This window comes from Nomascus leucogenys, chromosome 15 (assembly GCF_006542625.1).
Source record: "Nomascus leucogenys isolate Asia chromosome 15, Asia_NLE_v1, whole genome shotgun sequence".
NCBI lineage: Eukaryota > Metazoa > Chordata > Mammalia > Primates > Hylobatidae > Nomascus > Nomascus leucogenys.
The window spans coordinates 94,431,362-94,445,235 of record NC_044395.1 but is presented as its reverse complement, the minus strand read 5'-3'; the positions used below and the strand labels follow the sequence as shown (position 1 = coordinate 94,445,235).

At 48.3% G+C, this 13,874-nt stretch overlaps 1 protein-coding gene across 3 annotated transcripts in view; it reads right to left on the bottom strand.

Annotated features, from left to right (window-relative positions):
- Positions 1-13,874, bottom strand: part of NAT10 (N-acetyltransferase 10) — a 41,294-nt gene that overhangs the window by 1,076 nt on the left and 26,344 nt on the right. For all 3 annotated transcript variants that reach the window (XM_003254395.4, XM_003254396.4, XM_030829728.1), the window contains 14 exons: positions 13,603-13,699; positions 12,690-12,806; positions 11,400-11,501; positions 11,234-11,308; positions 10,530-10,646; positions 9,036-9,169; positions 8,785-8,833; positions 6,529-6,625; positions 6,321-6,431; positions 5,245-5,417; positions 4,609-4,728; positions 4,011-4,109; positions 3,480-3,553; positions 2,302-2,385 (listed from right to left, as the gene is read on the bottom strand). In XM_003254395.4, the coding sequence (XP_003254443.1) occupies positions 2,302-2,385; positions 3,480-3,553; positions 4,011-4,109; positions 4,609-4,728; positions 5,245-5,417; positions 6,321-6,431; positions 6,529-6,625; positions 8,785-8,833; positions 9,036-9,169; positions 10,530-10,646; positions 11,234-11,308; positions 11,400-11,501; positions 12,690-12,806; positions 13,603-13,699 (1,449 nt within the window). The remainder of the gene's footprint in view (positions 1-2,301; positions 2,386-3,479; positions 3,554-4,010; positions 4,110-4,608; positions 4,729-5,244; positions 5,418-6,320; positions 6,432-6,528; positions 6,626-8,784; positions 8,834-9,035; positions 9,170-10,529; positions 10,647-11,233; positions 11,309-11,399; positions 11,502-12,689; positions 12,807-13,602; positions 13,700-13,874) is intronic.

The window sequence follows — 13,874 nt, the reverse complement described above, 5'->3', positions numbered from 1 at the left end:
TCTCGATCTTAACAGCTGAAATCCGGGTTCTCCTCAGGGTGCAGTACACTCTGCTCCCCTCTCCCAAGACAGATCTAAGGCACCACAAGGATTCCCCACCACCTCTCTCACCACTGCAGCGACTCTGGAAACCAGACATATTCATCCCAATGACCCTGAAGACAGTCTTTAATATAAGGCATGAGACTCCAAGGAAAACCCTGCCATACTTTCTGATGTGCTACTATTATTTTATTTTTCCTATATGAGAAGAAGAAAACCCAAACAACAGTAACTCAGGTGACACCCTGCGACCAGCCCCTGGATTCTTCATTGATATCCTGGCACAGGAATCACTCAGCAAACGGCCACCTGCCATTAAGAAACTTACAGGTTTAATTTTGCTCTGGGAACAAATACTTCCCTATAAGGAGACAGTGAAGAGTTCACTCCAGAGACCATTAACATCATGTGAATGAAGTACCTCTCAAAGGAAGAAAAGGAAAGGCCTCAGAGTATTTAATGATAGCTACCAGTATTTTTAGCTCACAAAGTTCAAGCTTTCACATTTACTGAGAGCCATCAAGCACATGAACAACCACACAACACCGGCTGGTTGGGCTCAGGAGGCTTCTCACTACCAGCAGTGGCCAAACAAATGGCAGGAAAGGCCAAGCTCTGCAGAGTGAGGAGCTGAGGCCGTCTCTACAGCAAGCACGCTCCCTGGCCTTTTGTTCCAGTCAAAACCACCGTGCTCAAGGCCAAAGCCATCATGGGCCCTGTGCTACATTTGCCATACTGTACAAAACAGAGACAGGTCACACCGACAGTGGGCTTCTGTGCTGCACCACAAAGCATCTGGGAAATGAGGCCGGCACTGACGCTGGATCCTTCAAGATGCCACAGTGACTAACGGAGACTCTGGAAGACAGTACCTGATTTCTGGGATCTACAGTTCCTAGAGGCACAAGGTTTCCTCTTTCCAAATGTTTCCAAAATATAAGCTTTTAAGGAAACCAATAAATAGGGGATTGCCAAAATCTCACTCTCCCCATCAACCCCCAAATCAGCTGTGAAAGCCTCAATTCCAGTGGCTCTGGGCAGGGGAGGCCTCATTGTATTCCCAGGGAAAACTGATGAAGGTTCCAGCCTAAGTTATTTACAAATGCACCACTCTGCAGATAAGAAGCTTGGAGTGAAGATTTTCAAAGAGTGGTCTAGGGACTGCTGGGGTCCCTAAGACCCTTTCAGGTGTCCACAAGGTCAAAATGTATTTGTATTAGTATGAAAATAGTTATTTGCCTTTTTTCATTTTCATTCTCTCACAGATATTCAGTTTTCCAGAGTATAAGATATGACAGCACAAGAGTGTCAGTGAAGACACAGACATGAGTATCCAGCTGCCTTCTGTTAAGCCAGATACTGAAGAGATTTGCAAAAATGTAAATGTAAAACAATGCCACTCTTCTCACCAAAATTTTTATGAAAAAGAGTATTTTTCAAAATGACTGAGTCCATTATTACTGTGAACAAATGAATATTTTTTAAATTTCTGTTTTTCATTTATTTTCTTTTTAAAATTTTTTTGTAGAAACAGGGTCTGCTATGTTGCACAGGTTGGTCTTGAACTCCTGGGCTCAAGCTATCCTCCTGCCTCGGCCTCCCAAAGTGCTGAGATTACAGGCGTGAGCCACCACACCTGGCCAGTTTTTCATTTCTAATATGGGAAATTTCCACAGATATAACCAACAAAAGTCCTTTGGGGGCCTTAATTGTTTTTAAGAGATAAAGGAACTCAAAGACCCAAAACCTTGAGAACTGCTGGCTCAAAGGAAGGACAACGTAACAGTTAAACCTATGGTCTTGCAGTGGAGAAACCTGGACTTGATTCTGGCTCCGGCTCTCACTAGCTGTGTGCTTCTTGGGAACTTAACCCGAGAGCCTTGGTTACTTCATCTTAAAGCAATGACAGTAATAAAACAGCCCCCTTATGCTGTCGTCCTGAGGGCTGAATGATGAAAGCCCATAAGCAAGTCTCAGCCAGTGGCAGCTTCTGGACTGTTCCCTCAAGCCCTTCTCCCTGACAGGCCCAGTGCCCCGGCATGGCCAACAAATACAAAGAGTTAAGAGATCCATGCCTAAGAGATGGCCCTCCTGGTCTATGGGACATGCACTGCAGGGTAATAGCCAGGGGACTCTCAAAGGGAAGAACCATGACTTTTCTGTCAAAGCTTTTGCTGCAACCTCCTGTTTTCTAGTCAAAGTTACAGAGAAGCCAGAATGCCTCTTCCGCCAGATGCACATCAGACCTTGGGCCCTCACCTTTTCAGGCTGATGATTGAGGCGTTCGGCCCAGCTTTGTTCAAAACTTCGTTCCACTCTTCATCGTCCCCACGGATTATGTATCTAAAAAAAAGAAGGGAACTATCAAAGCCTGCTAGAAAGAAGAGGGGACTGCTTAAGAGAAAATAACGACAGTGACAACATTCTTATCAGACACTTCCTGTCATGAAAGCCAGGCTGAGCTGTGTCAGCATTTGAACAGCAGAGGACAGAGGGGACAAGTGTGCAGGAGGGCCAAGAGACGTGGCGCTTAGCTCTATGGATAGAAGCTCCACAGGAGCGAGGGTCACCAGGCCTGCTGGTAGGAGTCAGTGAGGACAGTCCTGCACAGAAGGCAGCCTGCCTGGCTTCTCCCACATGACTCTCATTAACATCCACCAAAGAAGCTTCCTGTCGCCCCCACAATCTTCTCACTCACTCCCACCTCCAAGCATTTGTCCGCAAGCCCTTGAACTGTGCCTCTCCCCTCCCTCCCTTCTCTTTTAGATTTAACAGTCCTGGCAAATCAAGGTTTTGATATTGCAAAGCTGAGGGCAGAAACTAGAGCTCGATTCTCTGTCCAAGGACTCCTGGCCACCTCCACCTCACATACCCAGAAGCCACCATCACTAATGACCCAGACACAGGACTACAGGTCACAGAGGCTCAGAGGCCATGAATTCTGGAGTTATTATTCACATCAATCCAGGCAGTGGACGGAAAGGCAGCACCACTACAGCTGAAGCTCAAAAGGGACTAGGATCCCCAGACAGTTTTAGAGCAAGGGGTGTTTTGCTTGTTTGGCTGGTTTTAGCAGTAGAATCCTTTCTTCTAACAAAGTCACATGTAAAAGCCAAATAGAGTAAGTAACCATTAAAGTGCATGCTCAGCCAATCGGCACTGCCATTCCTGAAAGGACCCGAGGTGTGACCTGGAGCCCTGGGGATCAGAGAGCGCAATGTGAAAGTCAAAGTGGTGGCACTAGTCTCCGGAACCCAACTCTTCCAAAATTATACAAATAGGCAATTAGAAGGTCAAATAGAACTGTTAGCACCTCTAAAATTGATCCCATGAAAGACACTTCCCAGGGCATGTGGGATATGATTAGAAGAAACGTGTAGGCAGATTCTTAGGGCCCCAGAAGCCAAGGCAAAGCCTCTGCTTCCCACAAGCCTTACTCAGAGAGGTCCATGCTCTTCAGCTTCCCCACTTCCTTCTTGTGTTTCTCCTGAAATTCCTTTGCTGCTTCATCCTGTGGTTAAGGACCCACAGAGAGACTAAGTCAGAGTCAAGGATTGAACCAAACACAGGAAAAGGTGAAGCTGGGGTGTAATAGCACAATGATGAGAAAACATCTCCTTCTCTTCCGTCTACCTGCAAAAACCTTGTAGGCAGCTTTGATTATTTTAAGGTAGCTCTGTTATAAAATATGCATTTAAGAAGTCATCAAAAAAAGCAAAACATTTGCAACAGATGCTGGAATGCTACATTCACAACATACACACACAATCAGTGGGAGGCACAACTCTAGGCCTGTGTGTGCTCAGACAATGCTGGGTCCGTTTGCCCAATTAAACCTATGGAATAGCACTTAGCTCAATTAGTGCAGAAGACTCTTTCTAAAGGGGAAGGGGAAGACAGTCTGTATTCACAGCCTAAGGCAACTGATGGAAATGCTGGGACTCCTGAGGCCGTGAGCAGGGACATACCAGGTCGTCACTGAGGGTCTTCATCGTGGGCTCCATGACCACATCCTTCACTGCCACCATCTGCTCCTCAATAGCCTTTTCCTGAACTTCATTAAATAGCTACAAAAGACAACCAACAGAGAAGCAGAAGATGAAGGAACAGCAGGGACCCAGTCACCCGTGACCCAGACACTTGGTGTCTTATAGAAAGGTGTGGATTTTGAAGACACAAAGCAACACTCTACAGTTTAGGAATGTGGATATTAGCAGGAAGAGTTGAAGAACACAGACTGGATATGTACCAAATTCCTAATAGGGATGCCTCTGGGAGAGGACACAGAACTTCACAGATTCTTTAGAGCTGAAGTCCTGTATGTGTGTGTGTGTGTGTGTGTGTGTGTGTGTGTGTGTGATGAGATGCAGCAAACACAGCTAAATGCTAACATGTGTTCTGAAGTCCTGGATTTGCGTGTGTGTGTGTGTGTGTGTGTGTGTGTGTGTGTGTGACGAGATGCAGCAAACACAGCTCAATGCTAACATGTGTTCATCTTGGGAGCAGGGAGTGGGTTTGTTGCACTATTTGAGAGACAACAAGCCCCTGCCCTCAGACCGAGGTTACCTTCACAACTTTGCGGATGATCCGGTTGAAAAGTCCCATCAACTGGCCTGAGGGCAGCTCAATCTCCTTTTCCAGTTGGTCCACAGACTTATGCTGCAGGCCAATCCCCAAGAGGAGAGCCTAAAGGATGGAAAATCTGCTGGGTGGGCCTCTAGGACGGGCCCTTCCCCATTAAAATGGCGCCAAGAACCAGAGTACTCTCTTGACCAAAGCTATTGGTACAAAGGTAGACTAGCACTGTGTACACTGGCATCTTCTCTTTCATCCTGTTACTGAGACCACCAAGAAATGCTGTCTTCCTGAAATCCCCAAAATAACTTTTATCCTGACAGATACCTGCTTCACAACTACATTAAAAGTTTGGGATGTTCCTGAACCTCTGCTAAGGTGGAGTTAAGTGTCAAGGCAGTGTAGTGGGGTGGAAGCTGCAGCTCTCTCACTTTGCATGGCTGGACACATTACTCGACTTCAAAGCCCAGGTTTCCTGACCTGTAGAATGAGGGGACCACTACCCACCTATCAGATCTATGAGGAATTAAAGGCACACAATTATGTCCAAGTGCCCAACCCAACACCCAGCAAATGAACAGCTCCACAATTCTCGCTTCTCCTGCACGCGAGCAACAGATAGCATACCGACTGAGCCGCAGACAGGGCCAGGTCCCCCAGCTGGTTCAGGAAATAGATGCGAGAGATGGCCGGGATCATGTCCATGATGAGGTGATAGTCCACCATGTTCCGTGAATACATCTCCAGCCGCTTCAGGTCATAGGGGAGGAAGAGTGCTTCCAGGTCCTCCCGGCTCAGGGCTGTCCACAGGATAGACAGCCAGACAGGTTAGGTCACCCGGCGCCCTCATGAGATAGCACACAGCCCCCAGGTGGCACCCTAACACACAGGAGCATCTAACAGGGCCTGGCAGCCATATCACACAGCCCTGGCTCAGAGGGACACCAAACCCGCTCCTGCCATAGAAAGGGCGGCTCCAGGCCACGTGTGGGGAGGGGACGGCTGCCACAGGACCCTTGCTCAGTTCCCACACTGAACACATGGACCAAGGAAAAGCTCCCTGTGGCCCAGGGTTAGGGGAACACAACTACACTCTTTCCCTGCTTTGTCACTTCATTCAGTGTCACAGAAAGTGTGTAAGCTCTGCCCAGCTCAAGATACACGGATTTCTCCATCAAAATATAATTGGCAAAAAAGTATATACACACACATATACACACATATGCATGTTATACCTAAATATTTATATATAAAATATGCAATAAAAGTAATCTCTTACACATTTTTTGTTTTTTAAGTATTCAAACAGAATCTGTATGCACAAAGCACTTCTGTGTGCTGTTGGCTAGAGGCTAGCAGCATGTTCTTATTACAATTTCATGAATGAGGAAACTAAACCTCAGAGATGGAGCACCTCACTCCCTTAGAGCACAGATGAAAATCGGCCTCCATAACTAACCAGCTACATGAACTAAATGGACACCTCTGACATTAAATTGCACAGCCAGAGTCTTACCATGAAAATGAAAGACAGCACAGCCTGGGACAGAGCAGGGGCCTGGCAAGCGGGTGGTGGCCAGCGAGTGACTGCAGGCTAGAACCAGTCCCTCAATTTCCAGCCCACACCCTTCCTAGGACACCACACCCACCTCCAACACAGCCAAGCCATTCCCAACCCTCCTCCCTGTCCCTGCCAGGCTCACCAGGCTGGGCTGGCTTCCCCATGTTCCTGTTCTGGATGATGTTCAGAGCCAGGGAAGGAGAGAAGGTGCTGAACTGGTAGGAGAGCAAGGCTAGGAACCGCCGTCGGAAATCTGTGGGGTGCCATCACACAGAGTTAGAGGTCTGGAGGCATCCCCGGCAGCCCCCGATCACCTCATTGTCTCCCCAAAACCCCCACTCCTCAGTCACCTTTCCAGAAGGCTGCAAGCCAGCCTCCCTGGTTAGCCTCATCCTCATCAGTGAGCGTCTTCAGCATGATGCACGAGTGCTCTCCGGTCAGGTCATTCTGGGCAACACAGAGGTTTAACTGGCACCAAGAATCCCCTTTTTTGAACAACCCATCATTGATGAAGGGTAAACACTCAGAGAAGAAAGGCTTAGTGCTTCCGCAGGCCTCTCCTTCTTCCCGGCCTGGGGGTAGGTGCCCCTTCTCAAACAGCCCTCGCCTTCACCCTCCTCGTACCACCTCAGTTCACACCCAACGGCTGCAAAGATCACTGTCCTGCAATCTCCTCAAAAGTGTCATAGACACAGAGCAGAGCTGCTGGCTCTTCCGGGCCTGCCTCTTGCTCGGGACGTGCGGGAGGGAAATATCCGCTCCTCTCAGGTAGATGCTTAACTCAGTCATTAGGGCTTAAGCTCCACATGATCCAGTCAACATGGGTTTGATGCCCCACAGCAGAAACTTCAGGGCCAAAACCTACACCTCAGTGCTGGCAGCCAGTCTGCAAGTGCAGGCTTCTTTAGGTGTTAAAATTGTGACTATTTTTACATTTTTTACTCCATAACAACAAAGCCCCACACCATAAAAACACCACCAAGTCACAAATGAACAGTGCACAGTGCAAGACCACACGGACACACCGCAGACCACACCGCAGCTAGCTAGCTTGCGTTCTCCTTGGAGCTGACAGCCAAATTTACATCCCCAGCCTCCACCAAATGCACTGCCAGAGACCCAACCCATCTCTGCAGCTCCCTGCCTGCACGGAAGCAGCCCAACACCCAGCAGTCCTCACCAGTCCCACTTTAAACCATCGGACAGACACTGGACACTAGTCTCTGATACTGGCTTTGCCCTCTCCAAAATCAAACCTCCAACACTTCCCTCTCAGCTGATGGACTCCCCTCATCTGGGAAGACAGAAGTACTCAGAAGACAATGTCTTCATCCTCCCAACCCCAAATCAGCCAGCCAACTGATGCCTTCCATTCCCACGCTCTCTGCCTTCCCTATTCTGAAGGATGAAGTAGGTGGTCACCTCTTCCTGAGTCTCGAGTCCCACCCACCACTTCCTCAAGGCCTGCACTCTGGCAGTCGGCCCCCCTCACCTATATCACTACTTGCACGATTGAACCCAGCAGCAAAAAACATTCTCTAGAATCTCCCATCGGACAATCCCTCTTTAGCTCCCATCTCCCTCCAGCGACCTTGTTTCTCTGTTCCCTTTCGCTTCCTGAGTCGTCTGTTCCCCTTCTAGTTCTTCACCTCCTCTTCCCTCTGGCCAGGCCAAAGCCTCCACTCCACTGCAGCTGCTTCAATGCAGCTCACCACTGCTGACGAATCCAATGGCCAGCTGTCCTCATCCTCCTCATCCTCTCAACAGGGCTGACTCCCATTCCCACTTTTTCACCTCGATGTGTGACACCACACCCGACTTTCTCTTGCCCATCAGGGCTGTTCCTTCTCAGTCTTGTTATGTGCTGTGTCCTCCTCTTCATTCCTCTAAACGTTAGGGTCCAAGGAGTCACTCTCACGTCCTTTCATTGGCTCCAGATATTTTTCATTCACTCAACAAAAGTATTTACTGAACACAAACTACACAGCAACTGCTACTCTAAGTGCGAGGAATACAGCAATGAACACAACAGACAAGAGCTCCGTGCCCTCCTGCAGTGCATTCTATTATGAATATGCTGATGGCTCCCAAAGCTCCATCTCTAGCCCCAAACTTCCCTCCCTCCAAATTCCTGTAGTCAAATAAATGCCTAGTCCACATTTCCACTTGGATGTCCAATAGGCATCTCATATTAACATCGAAAAAGAACTCCCACTCTTCCCTCCAAATCTGCTCCTCCTGCAGCGAGTCCCATCTCCGACAGCACCTCCAACACCCAGTTTCTCAAGCCAAAACTCTAGGAATTACCCTTGATCCTCCTGTCCACTCTCCTTTCTCAGAATCTGATGAACAAGTCCACGCGTACCTCTGCCATTTTATGACTAAGCACAAAGCATGCACCGTGTAGTCGGGGAAGAAACGTGTGATGATGTGGCCTGTCACTGAGGATGGCTGTTTCCGTGTCCATCAGAATAAACCTCTTCAGAGGCACAGCCACCTGCTCAGAGCGATGCAGCAGGGAGGCACTAGGGCTCTTTGCAAGGACAGGCCTGTCACCTACCATAACGGCAAACCTAAACTTCTCCTCTGCTGGATGCCTCACTCACCGGGGTCTGTCTCAGATAAACAGGAACAAATCCAGCTCGTTTCCAGAACCTGCAAAGATACAAAGACAGTAGGTTACTGTGTGTGGCCTCTGGGGAGCAGCTGACAGACACACGAGGGCAAGAGCCAGGAAAAGCATGCCACGAATAGCAAGCTAGCACAGACACCAGCTACCAACAGAGACACACAGCCCACAGAACTCTTCTTTCTCAATGCCAAGGAGTGATGCTGTGGAAAGAGGGCAGACACTTACTTGAGGAGCCTGGGGGTCAAGCCATAGGAAACACCCAGGTAATCCAGGCGCTCGGCAGGCCTCTCATTCAATTTGAGGAGTAAAGGAGGCAGGTCCTTCCGGGGAGTGATGACCTCTTCCAACAAGCTGACAGCCTGGGAAGGTGCCAAGGAGAGAAAACAGTCCACTGAGCAGAGGGAGAGAGACATCATCAAGCACCCCTGCCGCAGCGTACCCTGGACTTAGCACAACAAAAACTGGGAGAGGTTTCTTGGTTTGTTGCTGTGATTTTCAAACTATGAGAACACCGGAGTCAAGTAATCATTCCCAAGTACACAAAACACCTCAACGTGCATGGAATCACACTGCTCCAGACCTCTAGAATGCAGGAAGACAGCCACAGAGTTTAGAAATGACTGGCAGAGGCCGGGAGTGGTGGCTCATGCCTGTAATCCCAGCACTTTGGGAGACTGAGGCGGGTGGATCACCTGAGGTCAAGAGTTCGAGACCAGCCTAGCCAACATGGCAAAACCCCATTTTCTACTGGAAATACAAAAATTAGCTAGGCATGGTGGTGTGTGCTTGTAGTCCCAGCTACTCAGGAGGCTGAGGCAGGAAAATTGCTTAAACCTGGGAGGCAGAGGTTGCAGTGAGCTGAGATCATGCCATTGCACTCCAGCCTGGGAGACAGAGCAAGACTCCATCTCAAAAAAAAAAAAAAAAAATGCCCAACAGATTTACAAAGGGACAGGCAGGCTCCTGTGATCCAGCATGAAGTCCAGGTTCTATCACCTGACAGCCTTAGGAAGTGACAAACCTCTGAGCTTGAACTTTTTTTTTCATTGCTTGAGACAGGGTCTGGCTCTGTCACCCAGGCTGGAGTCCAGTGGCGAGATCACAGCTCACTGCAGCCTCAACCTCGGGTTTAAGCAATCTTCCTACCTCAGCATCCCAAGTAGCTGGGACTACAGGCGTGCACCACCATGCTCGGCTAATTTTTGTATTTTTTGTAGAGACGGAGTTTCGCTATGTTGCCCAGCTGCTTCAACTTAAATAAAAGCCCCTTGTCTAGCTCCCAAATATACATACTATGAAAATCAATGAATGCACGTGAAAGGCTGTCACAGTTACTAGTATTAGTCATTCTTATCAAGGAATGACAGAACTTCCCTTAGTCTGAGTGTAGGATGAAAGAGGAGATTATAGAGCAGTGATTCTCAAACTTGAATGAGCATCAGAATCACCTGAGAATCTTATTAAACTACAGATTATGGGGTCTACCCCAGAGTTTCTGATTCAGTAGGTCTAGAGTGGGGGTCAAGAATTTACATTTTTAACACAGATGATCCCAATGATACTGATCTGAGGATCTCAAGTGTTCAGTTGGAGAAAGCAGCAGAAGAAAATGAGAGAGGGGCCCAAAGCTCTGGACTGGTTTTTGTTGATGCCCCTAAAAACCCAGAGAATTATCCTCCCAAGAACCAGGACACAGGAGGTTTGTCGAAAGATGCTTACCTCGCTGCTTACGGTGTGAATTTCCTGTGGTGTCTCAAGGACCTTTTCCTCCAGGCAAGGAAACCTGCCTTCATAGTACATCTGCAGCAGCTGCAGAGCACGGCTGCCATAGCCCATCTAGGAGCAAACATGAAGGGGAAGAGGCAGAGGGAAGAGAGCTGCTCTCAGTCTAAGCCACATTGACTCCCCTGCATTGCTTCTAGAGAAACTTCCCTCTATGTTGAACTGCACGGGGCAAGAGAACCAATGAAAACCCTGAGTGAGGCCAAAGCAGAGATGCTTAAGACTGAAAGTAGGGTGACCCGAGTTCTTAACACTGGTCTAGCCCATCAAGAACAGCCACTTGAGGGTAAGGATGGCTGTGCTTTCTGGTCTCCAGATGGGCAAGCCCAAGTGAGAGGCAGTTTCTGTACCACTGCCTGAAAAGGAGTTTCTACAGCCAGTTACTCAGTGAGGTGTTCTAAGAAGGTAATTTCGGTATGCAGGTCTGGTTCACAAGTCCTCGTTCTCACAAAGGAAGAGTGAGCATATGCCATCACCCTGTCCACCCACCCACCCCGAACCCTGGCTAAATTCTCCACAGCAGGGAAGTGCCTATACTTCACTTGCTTCTGCTTGACCAGCTTCTTATTCCAGCCACCAAGTACCCCCGCCCTAAAGCACCGCCAGCAATACGGCTTCAGGGGAACCTGAGGATACATTACCCCTTGATAATCTGGGTGAACAGCAATGCGAACGACCCTTCCACCAGAAAGACCACCAAAGTCTGGATCTTGGAACTGTGTGGGAGACACAAACCAGTAACTTAGCAACACAGACATCTTTGGACACCACCAGCTTCCCTCAGACATGCCAGGGAAAGCCCGTCACCTGTTCTGACACTGTCCATGGAATCAGGTCCCCTGAAGCCTTCTTGCCTCGAGACAGACTGTTCAAGATGGACTGGCGAGAAATCTCCCCTTCAAGGCACACCTGCGGGGGAAGCAGGACAGTGCAGGCAAAAAGGCCAGCTCTGATACAGAGTCCACTCACAGAATATAGCTTGTTTCTCGGACTAGGCCAGTTGTTTCCACCCCCATGTTCAGGTTTAACCCTGACACTGACACATCCATTCCCCCCACTTTTTTTTTTTTTTTTTTTGAGATGGAGTCTCACTCTGTCGCCCAGGCTGGAGTGCAGTGGCACCATCTTGGCTCACTGCAAGCTCTGCCTCCTGGATTCACGCCATTCTCCTGCCTCAGCCTCCCGAGTAGCTGGGACTACAGGTGCCTACCACCACGCCCGGCTAATTTTTTGTATTTTTTTTTTTAGTAGAGACGGGGTTTCACCGTGTTAGCCAGGATGGTCTTGATCTTCTGACCTTGTGATCCGCCCGCCTCGGCCTCCCAAAGTGCTGGGATTACAGGCGTGAGCCATGGCACCCGGCCTGACACATCCATTCCTAACAGGAGCTTAATTACCATGCCCCATGTTACAGGGCAGAAGACTGACAGCCTCCTGACCCAAAAAGTAAAAGCCACATTAGAAGAGAGTCTCTATGCATGCTATGCGTGTGTGAATGCCATCAAGATACAGGATGCTCATGAGGCTCTGTACAGAACAGCACAAGTTCAAAACAACTAAAATGTCTAACGGGTGAATGGTTGAACAAATCATGGTACATGTATATAATGAAATACTACACAGCTTTAAAACTTATGTAGATTATGAGTGTTTTATACACTGCCTAAAAATAAAAGCAGATTACTAAATACTATGTTCCCATGTATATGAAAAGGAAAAGTGATACAGAAATGCATAAATACATCCATGCTAGGCATTAAAAATTTGTTCCCCAATCTGTAGCCTCTAATTCAAAATGCACCATGTATTGCTTCTGTAATAAAGGGAGAAAACAAACAAGTCTGTTTGTGGAAGAAGCTGTGAGTCAAAATAAGACAGCGGTCGGTTCTGGCTTTTCCCTGTCCATCAACAGTGGAGCTTTGGGTGTCTAGTGGCGCTGACCTCTTCCAGTGCACCCTAGTCACCTGTCTCAGCAGACCCAGCCCCTTGGTTCCAGACCAGGACTCCACAGTTTCAAAACTCCCACAATGCAGTTATTGAGCCACTAATTCCTGATGCCTCAGTGGTTCCCCAAATCACTGCCACTGCTCCTAATACCTGGATAACAGCAAGCACTTCTGGAAGGGCATTCTGGGTGGGGGGCACAGGAGGCAGAAGGCAGAAGAGATGGTGAGCAGGTGCATCGGAGAGCATCTGGAGATCATTGGGAGAGTTCTGTGGAAGCCAAACACGGGTCAGTGAGAAGCACTCTTCCTCTTGCCCTTTACGCGAAAGGTTCGATTCAGAACCACAGGATGACTGCAGTATTGCCTTCTCCAAAGCCAAGGGAGGAGCAGAAGTCCAGCAAAGCACCTTTCTAGTATTTTGGCAAGCCTGACACAGGTTAAGGGGAACTTAGCCTCAAATGCCTACTGTCCTCTCACCCTGAGCACTGAGGCTGGACAGCAGAAGAGAATTTATTTAGCACTACTTATTTCACAGCTAGGAAGTGAACTTTTTACAGATAAGAGGCTGCTATTTCAGGAAAAACTGTCACCACTTCTAACACCAACTCTTCAAGCCTTCCGTTAAAGGCTGTTCATAAAAATACTATCTAGACATTCAAAAAGTATCCTTTTTAACCAACCCTTTTGTTTTTAAGAGTCTCAGATATTCTAAACCCTCAAATTCACTGTTCCATAAAAACAGCCCAGAGCTACAAAGCTGGTCTCAGGTCAAACTGCACCCTGGGCCACAACTGCGACGTCACCTCATCCTACCAGTTTAGTAGGCAGGCAAAAAATGAAAGCACTCCTTTAAAAATGGACACAGCTTTCCACTCTGTCCAGCTACTGCATGCTGGACAGCTCCATGCTCTATACCTACACAGCAAGATCAGTGGACCTCATCAGTGTCCCAGTGGAACAGTCACCTAAGCCATTGGGTAATAAAAGATGTAAATCAAGTAAAAGGGGACTGCCAAATGCTGAAGCTCCCTGCTGCCATTCACGCAAGGGCTAGCTGCAGTTACCTTGTAGTGAGAAGCCACATAGAGGGCCATAAGCCGTTGGAGGAAAACTTCAGAGGCCTTGTGGTAGCAAAAGAGGGTATCTCTATTAACATAGTAGCTGGGTCTGGAGTTAAGAAAGCAAAACAAAACAAATAGCCGAAGGCAGGTCATACTACTCTCTGGAGGCAGAACAAATTTCCCTAGCTGGTAACAGGAGCTCAGTGTCCTAAGCAGAAACACATAAAAAAAGGAAGAAGATGGCTGGGCGCATTGGCTCACGCCAGTAATCCCAG